This window comes from Pelobates fuscus, chromosome 11 (genome assembly GCF_036172605.1).
Source record: "Pelobates fuscus isolate aPelFus1 chromosome 11, aPelFus1.pri, whole genome shotgun sequence".
Classification (NCBI taxonomy): Eukaryota; Metazoa; Chordata; class Amphibia; order Anura; family Pelobatidae; genus Pelobates; species Pelobates fuscus.
Window position 1 is genome coordinate 14,435,361 of NC_086327.1, and position 18,787 is coordinate 14,454,147.

General features: G+C 38.2%; 1 protein-coding gene across 1 annotated transcript; it reads right to left on the minus strand.

Annotated features, from left to right (window-relative positions):
* Nucleotides 1–5,893: 5,893 nt before the first annotated feature.
* LOC134576735 (phospholipase A2 inhibitor NAI-like) lies at nt 5,894–15,349 on the minus strand. The gene is made up of 5 exons (XM_063435450.1): nt 15,278–15,349; nt 9,708–9,827; nt 7,872–8,018; nt 6,258–6,395; nt 5,894–6,087 (listed from the first exon to the last, which is right to left on the minus strand). The coding sequence occupies exons 1-5, from the start codon at nt 15,330–15,332 to the stop codon at nt 5,894–5,896; spliced, it is 654 nt and encodes a 217-aa protein (XP_063291520.1). The 5' UTR covers nt 15,333–15,349.
* Between the last annotated feature and the right edge of the window lie 3,438 nt (nt 15,350–18,787).

The window sequence follows — 18,787 nt, forward strand, 5'->3', positions numbered from 1 at the left end:
CTTTATTTTTTTACCCCCCACCTGAGGCCCTCCTCTTGATTTTCTTTAAAAAGTCACCACCTTTCACTTGGAGGTAGGAGCTGGGTGTAAAGTGGAATGTACGTCATTATTAAAGTAGTAGCCCCACCTCTCATCCATAAAAAGAATCCTGGGAGTGGACTTTTGTTTTTGTATTTGTATTCACTTTTTGTATCACACAGCCTGGTTACAATGCTGCCGCCCATCCCATGTGTTCCCTATTAAGGTTTAACAAGTATATAGGGGTGTATATAAAAAATTCCCCTTTCTCTCTAAGAAGAAATATTTTTGCCGGAAGCTCATGGAAGCAGGGTAAAGAGTCAGAGTAGGACCCGTCTAGGGGGTCTGCCTTGTCAGGCGGGCATTCCTTCCAGTGGCCATTGGAGTAACTAAATGACCTCCATTTGTTTAAATATACATAGGGATTAAGGAGAGAGCGCAGGTAACTTTTTATTCTTTGGTTTTTACTATGTGTATTAGGTGATGTGTACTGAGGTCATTGCTGCCACCCAGGAGTTATGGGAGTGAGCGCATTACTTTTCTTTTTGTAAATGAATACCTAATGACTTACTTGAAGTTCAAATCTGATGTCAAATTGTACTGGGGTCACAGGTTCTTCACTGAGCAGGATGGCTCAGCATTCCAAGATGCCAATCTGAGTTCATCTGGTCAAGTTTCCATGAGTGGATTTCGGTATATATCTAAGATTTTATAGTGTTTGCGTCAATTTGAAGCATATTACCCTCTAGTTAATAGTGTTTTTCTATGAATACTTTTCCTGAAGAAACACAGCAACATTTAAACCTCAACTGAGGTCTTTATCAAGCTTGCTTAACTTCAGTTAAGGTTGAAATGTTGCTGTGTTTCTCCAATAAATCTTCCTACTGTTCAACCTTGAATGCCTGAACCATCTTGTTTTTTTGCCTGAAGGGACACTAAAGGCCACAAAACAACTCTACTTTAATGAAGCAGTTTTGGTGTATAGCTCATGCCCCTGCAGTCTTACTGTTTAATTCTCTGCCACTTAGGTGTTATATTGTTTTGTTTAGACAACTCTAGTCGCACCTCTGCATATGATCTGCACAGCATTCCTAAATTCATCTTGTAAAGAGTCATCTAATGTTTACACTTCCCTTATTGCACATTATGTTTAATTTAAAATGTCTTATCCCCTGCTCTGTTAATTGCCTTAGAGACCCTACAGAAGCCCCATTTGTGTAATTAAAGTTTAACAGATCAGAAGATAAAATCCTCTAAAGTGAGATAATATCTGATTGATAATTAATCCACTTTTTTCCATGCAGACTGTGTGAGTCTGGCTAGGGCTGCATAAAAAGAAACAAAATTGATTTACTAATTCCTAAATGGCAGAACTGAGCAGTGATATTGCAGGGTCATTATCTTTACACCAAAACTACTTAATTAAGCGAAAGATGTTTTTTGAATTCTTTATTTTTCTTTGTGCTTAAAGATACATACATGTGTGTTCTGCCACAACAGCAGGCATTTAAAACTTTCCGTCAGTACAAGTGGTATAGCATTGTGACATTAGATGTTCACGCACATTTTTTTTTCTTTCAACGTGTTTAAACCGTCAATTAACGTGTATAGTAACAAGACAGGCATAAGGTTTCAACAGGGTTGTGTGTTCAATTTGCCATAGTCGGCTGTTCAGGTGTATGCATGTTGAAGTAAGGTTTGGTTCGTGTTAAACTGGGTCGGCACATGGGTATGTTAGTCCGGGAAGCTGTACCCTTTGTGGTGGTTCAAGGGAATAGTTGAACTAGGATGTCCACTTAAGATGAAGTGGGGTAGTGCAGACTAACTTGCGGGGTAGGTCTTGTGGCAAGGTATCTTGTGTGAGTTCAGGGTTAGTAAGTGAGTCATGATGGATTCAGGTGGGGATGCTTTGGGGAAATGGGCACCAAAGTGTTCAGTAGCCCACGTCCCCAAAGGGGATTGGTAGCCCCTGCCCAAGGGGGTGGCGGGGGGGGGGGGGGGGGTTTGTTGCTTTTCCCTTGAGGGCTGTGGTGTTGCTGCCATTTGATGGGCCTCTAGATGGTGAGGTTGTCTTATATGTTGGCAATTGTAGGAGCCTTATGTGGGTGTGTTTAACTCGTGAGTTGGCATACCGATAATTAGGTACATGCGAGGATTTCACTAAAGGACAAAGAGCAAGAACAAAGAGAAATAAAAGAGAACATAAAAGATATAAAAGTCAGTGTGATTCTATACATCTTCGTCCTTCGACAGGATCTGCGTGGGCTCTTGGTAGGATCTCTTGCGCGGTGTCCAGTCAAGTGACTCTGTTTGTTGGTTCCATTGATCGCGGAGTAAATGGTATTATGGTGTCCGGGTCCCATGTCTGTGTAGAGGCTCGTGCGGTGTGGCCACTGTCTGACATCCCCAGTTTGGCGAGCACAGCCGGAGCTTCTTTGTCCAAGGAGATCCTATGAGTAGTTCCGTTGTGGGTGATCAGGAGGGCCCTGGGTGTGCCCCATCTGTACTGCACCCCAGCGGTGCGCAATTGGCTTGTGAGGTGGTGCAATGTACGGTGTCACTGGAGCGTGGCTCTAGTCAAGTCCTGAAAGAATAATAATTGTGCACTTTCAAAGTCCAGGGGAGTTTTACCCCGTATTGCCGCCATGATGTTGATTTTGTCCCGTGAGGTGGCACAGCGCAGGATGACGTCTCTGGAGCTTTTGTTGGGCATATTGGGTGCAGGCGGGAGCCTGTACATCCCATCAAGGGTGGTTTTCCTGGCTGTTGCGGCCGGCAGGATGGTGGCCAGAAGCCTCTTTACATAGTGGGGTAATTCGTCAGGTGTGACGTCAGCAGGTATCCCGCGTATTTTTATGTGATTGTGACGTGCGCGGTCATCATGGGTCGACATTTGTAAAGCGAGACCCTGTTGATTAATCTGCATTTGTTGGAGCTCTGTTTTCATTTGTGTCATGTCAGTTAGCAGGTTTGTGATCGTCTCTTCCGTCCCCCTTACTCGTTCTGTCACCATTTGTAGGTCCCCTTTAAGTATACCCACATCCGTGGCCATCGTTTGTTTTATGTCCTGTACCCAGTTGTGTAGGTCCTGCTTAGTGGCCAGGGTATTATCTGGAGGTGCTTGGATCGGTGCCCCTATGTGCTCTTCCTCCCTCTCTGCATGAGCGGGTGTTTGGGGTTGAGAGCGGGGTGGTGTCGGGGCCCTCGAGGCCTCTGCGGCCATTTTGGATTGCGCCTGCCGCTGCAGCAGAGCTCCGATGTCGGCCTGCTCTGCTGGCAGACCCTGCTGCGACTTTTGAGTGCGTCTCCCCATATTCGCTGGGGCAGTGTGGGGGTCGGCTGGGGACTGCCTGCTGTGTCTGGCTCACCTCGTGTGAAGATCCCGTCTAGGAAATACTCCAGTCCGGTGGTATTGGGCGTGGGGTAGGCCTTAAGCCTCCGTTTCACCTTGCCGGATCGTGGGGTTTGAAAAAAAGGCATGAAAGTGTGCGCCTCTCCCTCCCGAAGCCGTTTTTGGGGTAAGTTTAGTGATCCGTCCGTTTCGTTTCAGGATGTTGTCGGATTTTTGTCAGGAGGATTGGGAGCTCACAGAAATGGCGACCGCTCTGCTTCAGGTCCAAGCTCCGCCCCGCGAAAGATGTTTTAATGACTGTAGTATCCCTTTAAATAGTAATTGGAAATAAAATGCTTAGAATCAGTAAAGTATTTTGGAACTATTTTAATCAGTGTTGGTTCATTGACACATAGTGCATGAAACCACAAAGTATCTTTCCACTCTGGGCAAAATCCCATAACACCAGATTGTATTTTTGTCTGTTATTGCCACTTCTTTAAGTACTTGTAAACATTTTGAGGATTTCCTGTTTTGCAGTTTTTAAAGAAATTGCGCGTTGTGAAGAAACTACCCCTATTATTTGGGTAGTTTCGTTTTTTCACACCACGTGTAAGAGAAAACAGCGGCCATCTTGTTAACACGAAAGGAGGCAGCAGTACTTGTCATTGAGTGTCTGGAACCAAAATTGGACACTCGACTTCCCGAACACCGATCAAACTTCACAAACGCCTGCTTCTTTTCACCAACCAGCCAGAAGAGCACTATTCGGTAGATTTGTTCCCACGAACTAGGGGAACAAACGCTACCTATGAGCCAGGGGATCCGTTCGTTGATTATTTTAGTTTTTGTACTTGTTGAAATGGACCGACCGCACAGCCCAAATTCATGGAACAATTTCTGGGCAGAAGACTTGTGTGCGGTCGGTCAAATTAAGACCTCCATGTAACTTTTGAAGCCCTGATCCGATCTGGGTGATTTTTGCATATGTTGGTCCCCCAGATTGGGGCTATGAGGAAATATGTATTTTGTGGGGATCCCATGGGTTTGGGGTGCTTTCTAAGTTTTACCAAAATGTGTGTTTTTTTGTGTTGGGAAATAATTGAGTTCAGTAAATTGCTTGACTCAATTATCTCCCCAGTACAGGGGAAGATTCTATTACTGTATGTGGGAGTGTCCTGGACTGAGAGCCAATAGACTTACACAATTTAGTTTGTCACTGTCCCCTCTCAGGTCCAGTGGGGAATGCCCCTGGAATACGTCAACTGAAACCCTGTGCATTATTCACTGCATATAAACCAGGCGGTTAGCCTGAAGAAAGCATTCCTGTTACACCCTTCATCTAGTTTCGACTGATGTTTGGGTACCTGTCTACTTTGCTGGGAGAATATACTTGGACGCTGTAATTGTTGTGAGAAGCATTCGAATAAACCCCCCTAACTGCGAGCTATAATCACTCAGGCTCTGGCAGTTCAGGAGAAAATAGGCAAACGGGAACCTGCAATACCAGCGTTCGTTACATGCATTTTATAGAAACCTCGTAATCGGGGGTAAAATAAAGATAAAGTAAAAGGTAAAGGATTTTTTTTAAAGATGGGTTTTGATAACACTAAATCATTGTTTCTCAGAATAATAACTCAAATTAAAAGGGCACTCATTGATTTAGTTTTTCTTTCAATATTCGTTATCTCCGTTATCTCCTTTTCAACTCTGTTTCTCTTATTAAACTTTTCTCCTGGGACACAATGTCTTTCTACACGTTTTTCTTTCTACTTACTGATTTTTATTTTTTACAAAGTATAAGTTTTGTGGGGGGGGGGGGGGTTCTGCTAGTTGGCTATAATCCAACTTGCGTTTTGCTTAGTCTGTTGACTGTACCACCTGTTCCTGTAATCCTAGATTGTTCCACGCATTGTTTTTCGGACTTCCAGACTCAAGGCTCTGTATATATTTCTTTATCTTTCGATATGCTGTTATTTATCACTTAACATTCTTTCAACTATGCCCAGTCATTTGGTATACAATTATGCATTAAAGCACGCCTGTTCATATAAGTTTTTTTTATTCTATGTATTAAACCTTCTCTTTAATAATAACAAACAAAAAAATAAACAACACTTAAAGGGACACTCAAACTACCATGAACATTGAGGTTTATTGGCAGTGTTTCTAATTGGCACTGCCAAAAGTTTTAGTAGTAATGAGAAATCAAACTTTGGATGCATAGTAAATAGCTTTATAGAGGTTTAACAAAAACCAGGACTGCACCCGATTAGTCCAAACACTATAACCACTACAGAAAGGTGCGTAGAGTGTAGGGATCAAGGTGTGTGGAGTGTCTCTTTCAGTTTTTGTTTTAGCTAAAAGTATTTGGATTAATTAGTTTTTGGTTCACTTTCTCTCTTTATAACATGGTTTTCTGTTGTAACGTTAGTTTTGTTTATATGATCCCTCCCCCTAAAAATTGAAGATTTGACCATTTTACTTTTTTTTTCAATATTTTTCTAGAAAAATGTTTTCTAAACATATTATATTTTTTTATTTTTAAATCAGTTTTATCAGCAGTGCAAAAACAGAAAGCATAATTAAAAAGCTGCCATGAGAGACGATTGCTGGTCCACTGTTGCAGATAAATTGTCCTGAGATGCTGAATGTAGGAAAACTTATGATATGCTCTCCAATATCACAAATGCTTTTAGTTGTACAACCGTAAGTGTACGATGTAGCTGGGAAGCCTCCTGAAAAATAAAATGAATGTTGAAAGTCATTATACAAGAAATCAAGAAGTAATTTCTTGACAAAACAATCAGTGACATGGACACTCTGACGTGTACGACTCAAACAAAACTTTACATTATCCCGAGGTGAGTAAAATAAAGATAATCGATGATGGGGGCATGATGTGTACCTGTTGTTTTTGAAATTCGGGTGAGACATTTGTTTTCAGTTCCCATACATTCCATCTTTTCATCAGATTGACAAGGTCCAGAATCTGTTTCACATGAAGCACACTTCAGTCCATTTTTTTGGGTATTGTCACTGGGCACTTTAAGGAAAAAGGAAAATAAAGAATTACGATACATTCCGGTTATTTCATATTCAGTCAGTCGTTTCAAGGAATACTAAATGAAGGAGCACACCCATAATAATTTATACTCTTTTAACCCCTTAATGTTAAAAAAATAGTGGCAAGTTAAGGCACAATATATACAATGAGGTATTCTGGAGTGTCTACTTCCACAAATGGTATGCCTTTGTGGGGTAATTTGAAGAACCAAATTGCTATAATGCCCTAAAATGATTCATAGACCCATCAAATCCATCTATGAAAATTCTAATTGTAGCTTCACAGGATAGTGTCTATGGCATACATTGGGGTCATAGCTCTACTCCGAAGATGTAGCTGAACACAATACTAGGTTTTGTACTTAAACATGGAAACATAGAATGTGACGGCAGAATGTGAAAGTATTTAGAAAATTGGGCAGACTAGATGGGCCAAAAGGTTTTATTCGGCCCATCTAGTCTGCCCAATTTTCTAAATACTTTTATTAGTCCCTGGCCTTATCTTAAAGTTAGGATAGCCTTATGCCTATCCCACGCATGCTTAAACTCCTTTACTGTGTTAACCTCTACCACTTCAGCTGGAAGGCTATTCCATGCATCCACTACCCTCTCAGTAAAGTAATACTTCCTGATATTATTTTTAAACCTTTGCCCCTCTAATTTAAGACTATGTCCTCTTGTTGTGGTAGTTTTTCTTCTTTTAAATATAGTCTCCTCCTTTACTGTGTTGATTTACTTTATGTATTTAATTTTAATATGTTTCTATCATATCCCCCCGTCTCGTCTTTCCTCTAAGCTATACATGTTAAGATTCTTTAACCTTTCCTTGTTTTATCCAGCAAACCAATTGTTTTTATTTATTTTTATTTTTAGAAAAAAATGGAATGTATATATGTATATGTCAATCAACTTAAGGCTTATTTTCTCCTTTTAAAAACAGTATATAATATGTGTTGGTGCAAAAATGAAAAAGATGGAAATTGTGGATGAACACACACACAGCAAAAATGTAAAAATTGCTTTGGTCCTTAAGTGAAAAAACGGCAAATAAAGCTTGGTCCTTCAAGAGACTGATTTGTTGTGAGGGTAGGAGTATTCAGATGCTTGCTAACCCCTTAAGGACCAAACTTCTGGAATAAAAGGGAATCATGACATGTCACACATGTCATGTGTCCTTAAGGGGTTAAGCAATGGTTTTATTCCAAAGTTGCTCTCTGCACTGTGATACATGTTGTCGGTCAACTGGTGATAGGCTGAGACTATTAGCCAATCAATGGGCACCTGTTATGAGAAATATTATTGCACTTGTGCAATCTGTATTGTCCACAATGTAAAATATTATAATTTAAATGTAGGAATGCAGTAATTAGAGAGTTAAACATATGATAATCAGGCCAACATCAGTTCTTTAAATTAGCCGGTGACTATTAACGGGTGAGTAAATGCATTTACTTACGGTTTGCAAGCTTTGGCACACAGAAGTCTGTGGAACAGCAAGTGATGCCCATCTTGATGACTTTACCAGGAATACTGAAGCTTCCAATTCTGTTGCATTGACTTTGTAAACCACACGATCTGCTTAAAAAATCTCCTGGCTTTCCCCCTACATATAGAGAATAAAAGCAAATTAGTGGTTTTTTTTTAATATCTGACAATCATATCCTAAGTCCATAATTATAGTCTTAGTCCTTTTCATTTACAGAAACAATACAAAACTGATCCAATATTTCCAATCAGGGTAACCTAGCTACAAACTCCCCAGAGTCGATGTTACTTGAATGGGATTCAGGAGTATGACTAGTGTAACTGCTGAAACTGATTTAGTTACATGTAGTGCTTGGGGCAATCTTTATGTCATAATAACAGAATTCTATTGCCCTATAATAGAAAATGAAAGTGGGCGGCGTGAGGTGCAAGGATTGAATGAATTCAAAAGATTAAAATCAAAATAAAAAGTTTGTTTTCATTGTGCTAATAATTAGAGTTACGGGTTAGAGAAGGTACTTGAGTCAGGGTGAGGCTAAAACTTCTTCTCCAATCCTGGTTCACCACTATTTTCAAGTTGACTCTCTACACATGTGGGTTTGTAGGATATGTAGTTCAGATGTCTACTTTCTATGGAGTGACCCTGCTTCTAATTTTTTTTCGTAACCCATGAATTGAACTACCTATGTAAGGAAAGTTCATATAATAGCAGATTTCATCCATTTGTTGATCACCTTTACTCAAACAAACTGTTCTTTAATTTGTTTGAGGGCTGGAGTCTCTGGCCAAAGTTTTACCTTCAGGTGCTCCCAGGAACTTATGTGCAACACATACTGTTGCTCATTATGGGCAGCCAATGAAAGGCTGAGAGCATCACTTGACACTCACAGCCAATCACCAGTGAACAATTCATCTCAATCAATCATCCTCTGCTCAATATGGCGGCCGATTAGAGAAAAGACAGGAAATCATGAATAGGTGCCATTGGTAGCACCTTAAATTTTATACCATTTGGTATAAAGACTTTGCACAAGGACACCAGTCATCAGAAGAACTTTACTGAAATAAAGTTATTATAAGGGAAGAGAATCACAAAAAAATGTACTTCACAAGGAAACTGTCACGAGAAAATATCATCAATAATGGACATGGTAAATGTGTGTATATTATTATTACCTAAAACTGAAAAGGAGCTTATACGTAACAGGTTTATCTTTTATCTTATCTTTGCATATTCCTATTTTTAATAAATCTGTATTTGCCAAGTGTAAAAAAATACAATTAAATATAGAAATGCACACTTCTGTATCTGGGTATCTCCATTTTAACTCTCTGACAAACATTGTTATAAGCTCTGTCCTTCGTACCAGCCAGCCACCATAGAGAAAGCAGAGAAACGTGGAGACATGAAACAATGTTTCCATTTCCCCTCTTCGTTTGCAATGTTAGTCCATAACTGGATTATGCAATTATTTGCTAAATCTTTAATTTAAAAGATAACAGAGCATCTCATAAAAAAAAAAAGTTTATAATGCTTTACCTAATGGTGTAAATTATCCCCTGTAACTGAGTTGGTTGTGTTTACCATACACTACCATTGTATATGTTTAGGAATTGTTGTTGTATTTAATCAGAGATCTATAGAAATAACATTGAGAGATGAGTTTCCTCTGACACTAAATAACTCACAAAACCAACCCAGTTTTTATATTGCACTGACTTTTGCTTTCATCCCAATTAGTCACTTTTTCTGAAATATAAAAAAACTAACTATACATAAAAATATAAATCAAAATTAAGATCATACCTGAGATAGTAACAGTATAGACAGACATGCAGACTTGGTTAGAGGAGCAGGTGTCATTGAGGCCTTCTGTACAGGAATCTCCACCCAAGGCCATACACTTTGTGCATGTGAGAGCATAACCTGGAAGATAAATTATATCAATGGAGGAAATTGCTTGTATAACTAATGCAGACAGGTACAATCAGGCAGCAGGTGAGACACACGACTCCATATAATTCCAAGCAACTACACAGCAGTAAATCTGTTATGCTATGTTAGTATAATTATTGTTCAAATGGTGCATTGTAGAATGGGGGGACATCAACTTGGGAAGGGGGGCTAAAAATTGACACATTTGTTATATAGCATTTTTGGATAAATTCATGGGAAACACAGTCAATTGTAAAGTAAGAAATGTATATAAAAGCAACTTTGAACTACCAAATGCAGTGTGCAAAGCTAAAATGTATAATATCACGAAAACAGTTTATTATAAAAAAATGTATACTTCAATCTGCATCTTAATTAATTGAATGCAGACTGCAACATGTGTTATTTTATAATAAATAATAACAGGTAATTTATAAACAATAAATAAGGTAGTAGCACTGTGTAGATTATCACAAAAAATACATTTTCAGGGACAAAGCAAAGCCAAATGTTTAATTAGTGATGCACTTCTTTTTTTGAACAGTAGATGGCAACATTAATCTATTTTGGAATATTAAACATTGCTGGTTGCCATCACAAGAAAAATGACTCCAAAAACGTTTCATATTCCAATAGAAATGATGACGGAAGGTAAATAAATACACAGCGAGAAATGTAACAATAAAAATTTAGTTTTTTTTTATCTTTTGTAAAAACTGAATAATAAAAACATTAGATTACTTTAAATGTTACTGCAGCAGTAGGCCCTCTAGTGGCTGTAAGCATGATAGCAACATTAGAGGTGGATTTGACTCCTTCAGGACGGAGTCAATAGTGCACGTTCTGATCAAAACAAAATGTAAACAAAAATTGTAGTTCCACTTGACATTTTAGCTGTAAGTGTCATAATACTGTTTGCTTTTACTGCAGAAAAAAGCACATATTTGGATTCAGCAAAGTCCCACGAGTACAACAGTATCCCCCATTAACAGGCTTTACGGTGTTTTGGAAAGCTACAGGGTCAAATATAGCACATTAAATTTTTCAGTTTTTTTCACATTGAAATTTGCCAGATTGGTAATGTGACCTTTGAGACAGTGTGGTAGTCCAGGAATGAGAATTACCCCCTGCTGGCAGAGCCACAGCCAGCTATAGGGGGCGTGTGATCGCTCTTTGAGAGCGATCACACGGCCCCCGGGGGCCTGATTTGCTGTGGGATGGCTGCCTGTGCTGCCAGACAGTCCTCCTGAAGAGGATTGCGGTGAAGGTAAGTACCGCAGAGCTCCTGGGGCTGCAAGCCGTTACGGCGTTCTATGCCGCCGCAACGGCTTTAAAGCCAATTTAATGTGGGACAGCATAGAATGCTGTAACGGCGTTAAGGGGTTAAAGGACCACTATAGTGCCAGGAAAACAAACTTGTTTTCCTGGCACTATAGGGTTATAAGGTCCCCCCCACCCTCAGGGCCCCCTCCCACTGGGTTGAAGGGGTTAAAACCCCTTCAGCCACTTACCTTTCTCCAGGGCTGGGCTCCCTCGGTGCTGGGGAACTCTCCTCCTCCTGCCGACGTCAGCGCTGAATGCGCATGCGCGGCAAGAGTCGCGCGCACATTCAAACCGCCCATAGGAAAGCATTACTCAATGCTTTTCTATGGACGTCCAGCATCTTCTCACTGTGATTTTCACAGTGAGAATCACGGAAGCGCCTCTAGCGGCTGTCAGTAAGACAGCCACTAGAGGCTGGATTTACCCTCAGTGAAACACAGCAGTTTCTCTGAAACTGCTGTGTTTTCAGCTGCAGGGTTAAAACTAGAGGGACCCGGCACCCAGACCACTTTATTGAGCTGAAGTGGTCTGGGTGCCTATTGTGGTCCTTTAATCTGCATTGTAAGCATTGCAGTTTCTATAAAGAAAACTGTAATGTTTTCTATCGCTGGGTTAAAATAATAGGTTCTCTGCACCAAGATCACTTCATTGTGGTCTGGGTGACTATAAAGTCTTTTCAAGGAACACTTCAAAAGCATGGAGTAACCTGTTTTTTTGTTTTTTTCATTTTATAAAAGAACCAATTTAAGAAGGAATCAGCACTTTTATACAGTAACCTCTTTTACACTTCCCCAGCTGTCAGTCAGACTGCTGGTTCTGTAATTTCCTGGCAGTTTAGTTGAACGGAGCTGAACTCAAGAGGGAACTGTAACTGCCTTGCAAACGTTTAATAATGAAAGGGACACTACAGTCACCAGAACAACTAGTGCTTAATGTAGTTGTTCTGGTGTCTACTGCCTTCAGGCTTTTTAATGTAAATACAGTCTTTTTGTTTTAGAGAAAAGGCAGTGTTTACATTACTGCCTCGTAACACCTCCAGTGGTAGTCACTGAGACGGCCACTAGAGGTGCTTCCTGGGTCAGTGCAGTGCTGAACGCTCTATGAGAAGATGCTGATTGGTGCAACACTGAAGGACAGCATGCAGCTCCCTGCGTTAACTGTTTTTGAGTCATAGTAGCAGTCATTTTCAGACCTAATCATCCAATGTAGACAACCTGCATTCTAGTAGCAGGCAATGTTTACTAGGGTCCACTCGCTGAAGAAATAAACTCTTTCTGTCTTTAATTGCTGAGGTTCTAACTTCATTTATTGTATTGTTATTATTATGACCAGGCCAATGCTCTCTTTATTACATGGCATTGACACATACGAAGCTCACACTACCTACTCTAATTGCAACGCACAGCAACAAATATTGTCTGGTTAGAGCAGTAATAAGACCGCTTCATTGGAACAAGGAAGCCCCGGTACAAATCCTGGTCAGATCACTCCAACTGGGTAATACAACTAGCTATAATATACATCTACCTATCTCAAATCATAGAGTGTCAGCTTATTTGGGCTGGTCCTTCATCACCTCTAAATATTCCCTTTCTCTAATTGTAAAGTCTGCAGATTATGTTGATGCACCTCTGATGCTCACCTTGCCTTCAAGATTTCTCGAGGGCTGCACCGTTCCTGTGGAACTCACTTCCCTCCTCCGTTAGATGCTCACCCAGTCTCCACTCCTTCAAAAAATCGTTAAAAACCCACTTCTTCATAAAAGCGTATCAATTAAACTGTTAATAGCTCCCAACTGATTCCTCTTCTGCAACTGTCACTAGTCTAATACTATCCTTACCTTTTTGTGTCATTTTACCCCACTCCCTCTAGCATGTAAGCTCATTGAGCAGGGCCCTCAACCCCTCTGTTCCTGTGTGTCCAACTTGTCTGCTTACAACTACATGTATGTTCGTCCACCCATTGTAAAGCGCTGCGGAATTTGACGGTGCTCTATAAATATCATAATAATAATAATAATAATAATAATAATAACATATGGAGCCTATGATGACTCACAACATTATGGAAAAACCCACATCCCATCGATTGAGTCTAGGTTAAGTGATGCACAGGATGTCTCACTGTCCATTGGAAGTTTAGGGATGTCTGACGGTTCTTTTCACACTTAGGTTTGTTTTTAAAAACAATGCAACATGCTCTTCGAGTGTGAAATCATGAAGCAAAATAAAACTGCAGATAATTGTCCCCTGGGGCACGCATACCTAATCAGTAACATTTACATTAGCTTTTAATGCCATGAAAAAGATATGCGTGGAGTCACCAAAGTGTCTATTATGTTACATTTGCAATTTTGTTGTTCTGCCTAATTTGTTTGCTGGTATGAAAAATAATTGTCATAATTTTATCAGTTCCAAAGTAACCTGGATGCCAGATTGTAACCAAAATGTTAAGAGATGCTAAAATAAGGAAAGCAGAAGAAATGTCACTAATAAGGAGAAAACTTTCTAATTCTGCTTTATTTTATATTTGTTTTCTATTTGAACAGCCACTCTAATAATTATGTGCTTGGCATTGAAAGGACTATATTAATCAGTTTCAACCCTCTGGTATAAGGTTTCAGTTTTAAACAAAGAGTCCCCGTAGGCAAAGTTTAGAAATTTTGATTATAAAATCGGTTTTACGTGAAATATCATACTTTTACCATTTAGCATTTTTATAATAGAGAGGCAAGACTAAAGAGGAAAAAATAAATATGAGAAAACACAATAAAGTATTCAAACCTTACAGTTATATTTGTTATCATTTGGTAAAACATTTTGGGAAAGATTAACTATAAACATAATTATCCAAAGAATATATAAAAATATATAAAATGCCTTAGGAGCATAAAGACTTTGAGTACTTGGGAAAAGCAAGTTTAAAAAGAAATAAAATTGTTTTTTTTCCCCAATAAAACAGATTTAGAAATAAAGGTAATACTAAAATTTTGCCAGTAGCAGTTTATCCTCTTTTTGGAATGTCAAACAGGATTACCGTGTTTCCCCGAAAATAAGACATCCCCCGAAAATAAGCCTTAGATTATTTTCAGGGGATGCTCATAATATAATCCCTACCCCAAAAATAAGCCCTAGTCTCTAGTTCGCTAATCTATATTCAAGGAATTTTCCCCCAACAAAGATTCATGGGATTCCATGCCCTGTGACCAGTGACCTGGTCTATGTTCGGGTGAATTCCCCTAAACGTAGCCCAGCTTTCGAGCACATGATGCTACCATTTTCCCCCAAAATAAAACATCCCCCGAAAATAAGCCCGACCTGGTCTTATTTTCGGGGGAAAGACGGTATTAACAAAAAAGAGATTTGTTAGAAATTCAAAGTGAATCAAAAATTTAAGGCCAAATAGGTAAACCGAAAAATTCCTTGTAGGTTGGCTATTTTTTTACCTTAAATGTTAAATGATCTTTTAATTTACTTTGAATTCCTGACAATTTTCACTTTAGTGAATTGTCCTGTAAGTTTGATGTAGAGAAGGTAACGTAACCCTGGGAAATAAAATATACAGATATCATTCCAGAGAATCCCCCTCCAAAATGCTATCAGTCTAACAAAAATAAGGCACCGTGTACTGCATTTTGCTATAAAATAAATATTTTATCAGTTAAATAATGACATTGTCTGCATTTAACAAGGTGATTTAACTCACCCTTTTTTTCAGCACTATAATATCGCCGCGGCTTGCACTGTCTCTTCTCCTTGGCTGAGATTATCAAATTTAACAATCTCGACCAGTTCGATGTTTTCCCATAGGAGGTTATAGTGCATGCACTGCAAAGCCACACTGTGCCAATCAGTGTCTCCTCGTAGAGATATTAATCAATGCATCTCTGTAAGGAGCATTCAAGGTCAGTGCGGCACAGTGCTGAAAAAAAAAGATCTGAATTGAAAGGGTATCCAATTCCACCATATTTAATAAAAAAATAAATAACTAAAAATATTAGAGCAGAATAGTAGTAGTAAGTTAAGTACTACAAAAACTGTACAAAAAAACAACAAACATATTTTAAAGAGACAGAAACAGTAGCAAAGTAGCAAATGCAACACAAACAATGTACATACCTGTAGCTGTGAGAGTTGAGAGAGCACCAAGAAGTGTAAAGAGATGCATGGCCATGGTTGAACTGCAATGACACTGGCTGTATGGAGTAACAAAACTTTATTTATAGGACACACTGAAAGCCAAAAAGGTGTGTTTTAACATTGAATGATAAAGCTGAGATAGGTGGAGTGTGAATGTGTGGCAGTCCAATACATCTTTAAATACACGTGGGGGAGGAGAACTGACAAGAGAATCAGGTATTTACATTTGCCTACATGTAAGCTCATTAAGCAAGGCCTTCAACCCCCACTGTTCCTGTGCTTCCAACTAGTCTGTCAGTCCACCCATAGTACAGCGCTGCGGAATTTGTTGGTGCTTTATAAATAATAATAATATTAATAAATAATAACAACAAGACAAAATATAACAATTTTATCAACTATTACAACAATAATAAGTAATATATTTCCAATGGAATATATCTGGACGCGGTAAATTAGTTGTAACCGCAGCTGGTTCCCTTATTTACCACTATATTATTATTATTATTACTATTGCCATTTATATAGCGCCAACAGATTCCGTAGCGCTTTACAATATTATGAGAGGGGATTTAACTATAAATAGGACAATTACAAAAAACTTACAGGCACTATAAATTCTTAATGCATAGAATATACCGTACAGATATCTTAGCTATAATATTATATAGCTTTAAAAAAATTAGCAAACTGACAATTTGTTAAAAATGTAAAATATTAATACAATGATTAGTGATGGTGACATTTTGTATATTGTACAGTAATTTTAACATCTGTACTACAAATATATATTGTTTTTTTTGTTTTGTTAGTGTACAGAAATTTATAATATAACAATAGATGAAAACTCACGTATTGTTCGAGTGCAGTAGTCACATGAACTTTTTTTTGCATTAATATTTTGTCCATTCATTTTTTCAGGGATATCCTTTACTCATAATAGAACAAAAAAAGGTTGCGCCTAAAATATACAGTAAAACATATAAGAGTGTATATAATAAATAATATAAAATAATACAATTTAATATTAAATATAAATGGATAATTGGAAATACACTTATTTAAAAAAGCTTTTTTACTATTATCTACTTGAAGAAGCCCTTGCGGCGAAACGCGTTTAGATATTAATTTTATTACTTTACAATAAAGAAAATACTTTGGCATAAAACATTTTATAGCCATTTTGATTTATTTTTCACCTGACAATATATATACTATCTACCTGACGAGAAGCCTAAAGAATCCTTAGGTGGGGATGATACCACCCAAGCGCCTACATTGAGCAGTACAAGCCTGCTCTATATACTGTGAGTAGTATATTTATTCTCTTTTTATACCTTTTAATTACTATACAGAGAGCACTATATACTTTATTTTTCCTCCCTGGGTCGAATAATACCAACTTGGACGTTGAATCTGAGCCAGATACTCTCCAATCAATATTACTCCGCATATCCTTGAGTGGGGATTATTCCACTTCACGTGCGTTATATCAGAGCTAGGTTCTAGCTCTGAAAAGTGTGAGTAAGACTACTTTTATTTTATTTTATTTTCCATTTTATTCATCTATATACTGTGCCATTGGAGTTCCTCTTGTCTTTTTCTCCACATATTACTTCACTGGATTTCGAGGACACCTTTGTGAAGACGCACCCCATTTTACACCTCAGGATCCCTGTTCTTATACATGGCATCTACCATTATGGACTTATGATAAGTGTTTTGGACTATTGCCAATTATCCATTTATATTTAATATTAAATTGTATTATTTTATATTATTTATTATATACACTCTTATATGTTTTACTGTATATTTTAGGCGCAACCTTTTTTTGTTCTATTTTGCATCATTTCTTACCATTAGGGGATTATAGGGGACTCCCCTTTAAGGATAGCCTTACTATTATTTTCTTGTGTGGCAATCTAGCGCTGATTTTTTCTCTTTCCATATCCTTTACTCATAGTCTGATTTTAGATATCGCTCTTTCCCTGATTTTCTTAAGTCCCCCTAAGCATGAATATTTTTCTTAGAAAAATGTGTTTCATTGAAGAGGTTGCAGGAAGAGGCTGTAGATCTAGAACCACAAAATTAAGCTGTAGTAGTTCTGGTGACAATAGTGTCCCTTTAAAGCAGGGTAGCCAAATATGGGGGAACTACAGCCCCCCGTTGCTTGGCCAACATAAGGCTGGCAACGCATTATGGGATATGTTGGTACCATACTGATATTTGGCCACCCTTGACTTTAAAACATCTCCATCCCATAATAACTCCTCTTACAGGCAACAATAAATAATAGTTTACATAGAGGGACAGTGTTATCTAATTCACATTGTTCTATTGTGTGTTTTGAGAATCTTGAAAGGGATACAAAAACACTGTAACATCAAAGCCCTTTCAACACAGGGGTGGGGGTTGAGGGACCTCCACAGTTTTGTTTTCCTAACACCATAGTTTTCCTTTAACTTCTTAAGGACAGAGCCAATTGTACACGTTTTGATCAAAACAAAATGTAAACAAAACCTGGAATGTGACTAAGTGTCTGTCCAACCATAATTTCATATTAAGTGCACCCACGCTTATTATTTAGCATTTTGTTCAGAAGAAATAGGACTTTCCTTTATCATCAAATATTTATATATAAAACTATTTTATATGAATAAAATCTAAAAAAGTGTGAGAAATGAAGAAATGTTGTTATTTTCTTAGTTCTGCGTGACATTTTAACTGCGACTATTATATTACTGTTAGCTTTTACTGCAATAAAACACACATATTTGTGTTCAGCAATATCTAATGATTACAAGAGTACTCCCATGTTCATTTTTTTGTGTTTTTTTTTAACTTACACGGGTCAAATATAGCAGCCCAGGAATGCCCCATCATGGCATACCATTTGAAAACATAGACAACACAGGGTATTCAAAATGAGGCTATGTCCAGTCTTTGTTAGTAGCCACTTAGTCACAAACACTGGCCAAAGTTATTATTCATATTTGATTTTTGCATTTTTCATAAATAAACTGCCATTTTGCCGATGATATCATCAGCATTATACTTTTTACTGCCCTAAAGCATTGATATATGTGTTCAGTAATGTCTCACAAATACAACAGTATCCACCCATGTCCAGGTTTTATGGTATTTAGGAAAGTTACAGGGTTAAATACAGGGCTTCCAAATTAAATTCTCTTGACTTTCTGACTGGGTTGTCAGGCAGGTCAATCAGATGGTAATTAATAAAATCACTTAATTATGTAAAAAGATTCCATAAATATACACAGAAAAAAATAAATTATATATATATATATTAAGTCTATGTGTATATTTATGAAATTATATATGTAATTATATATACGGTATATGGGATGTCTTTGCAGATCATTTCTATATCTAACAGCATGTTTGTCTGGAGGTCAGCCAGAAGCTACTTGAGCACCTCAGTGGTTACCGGTGCTGTGTCTGAGCCTTGAGACTGGGTCTGGATGT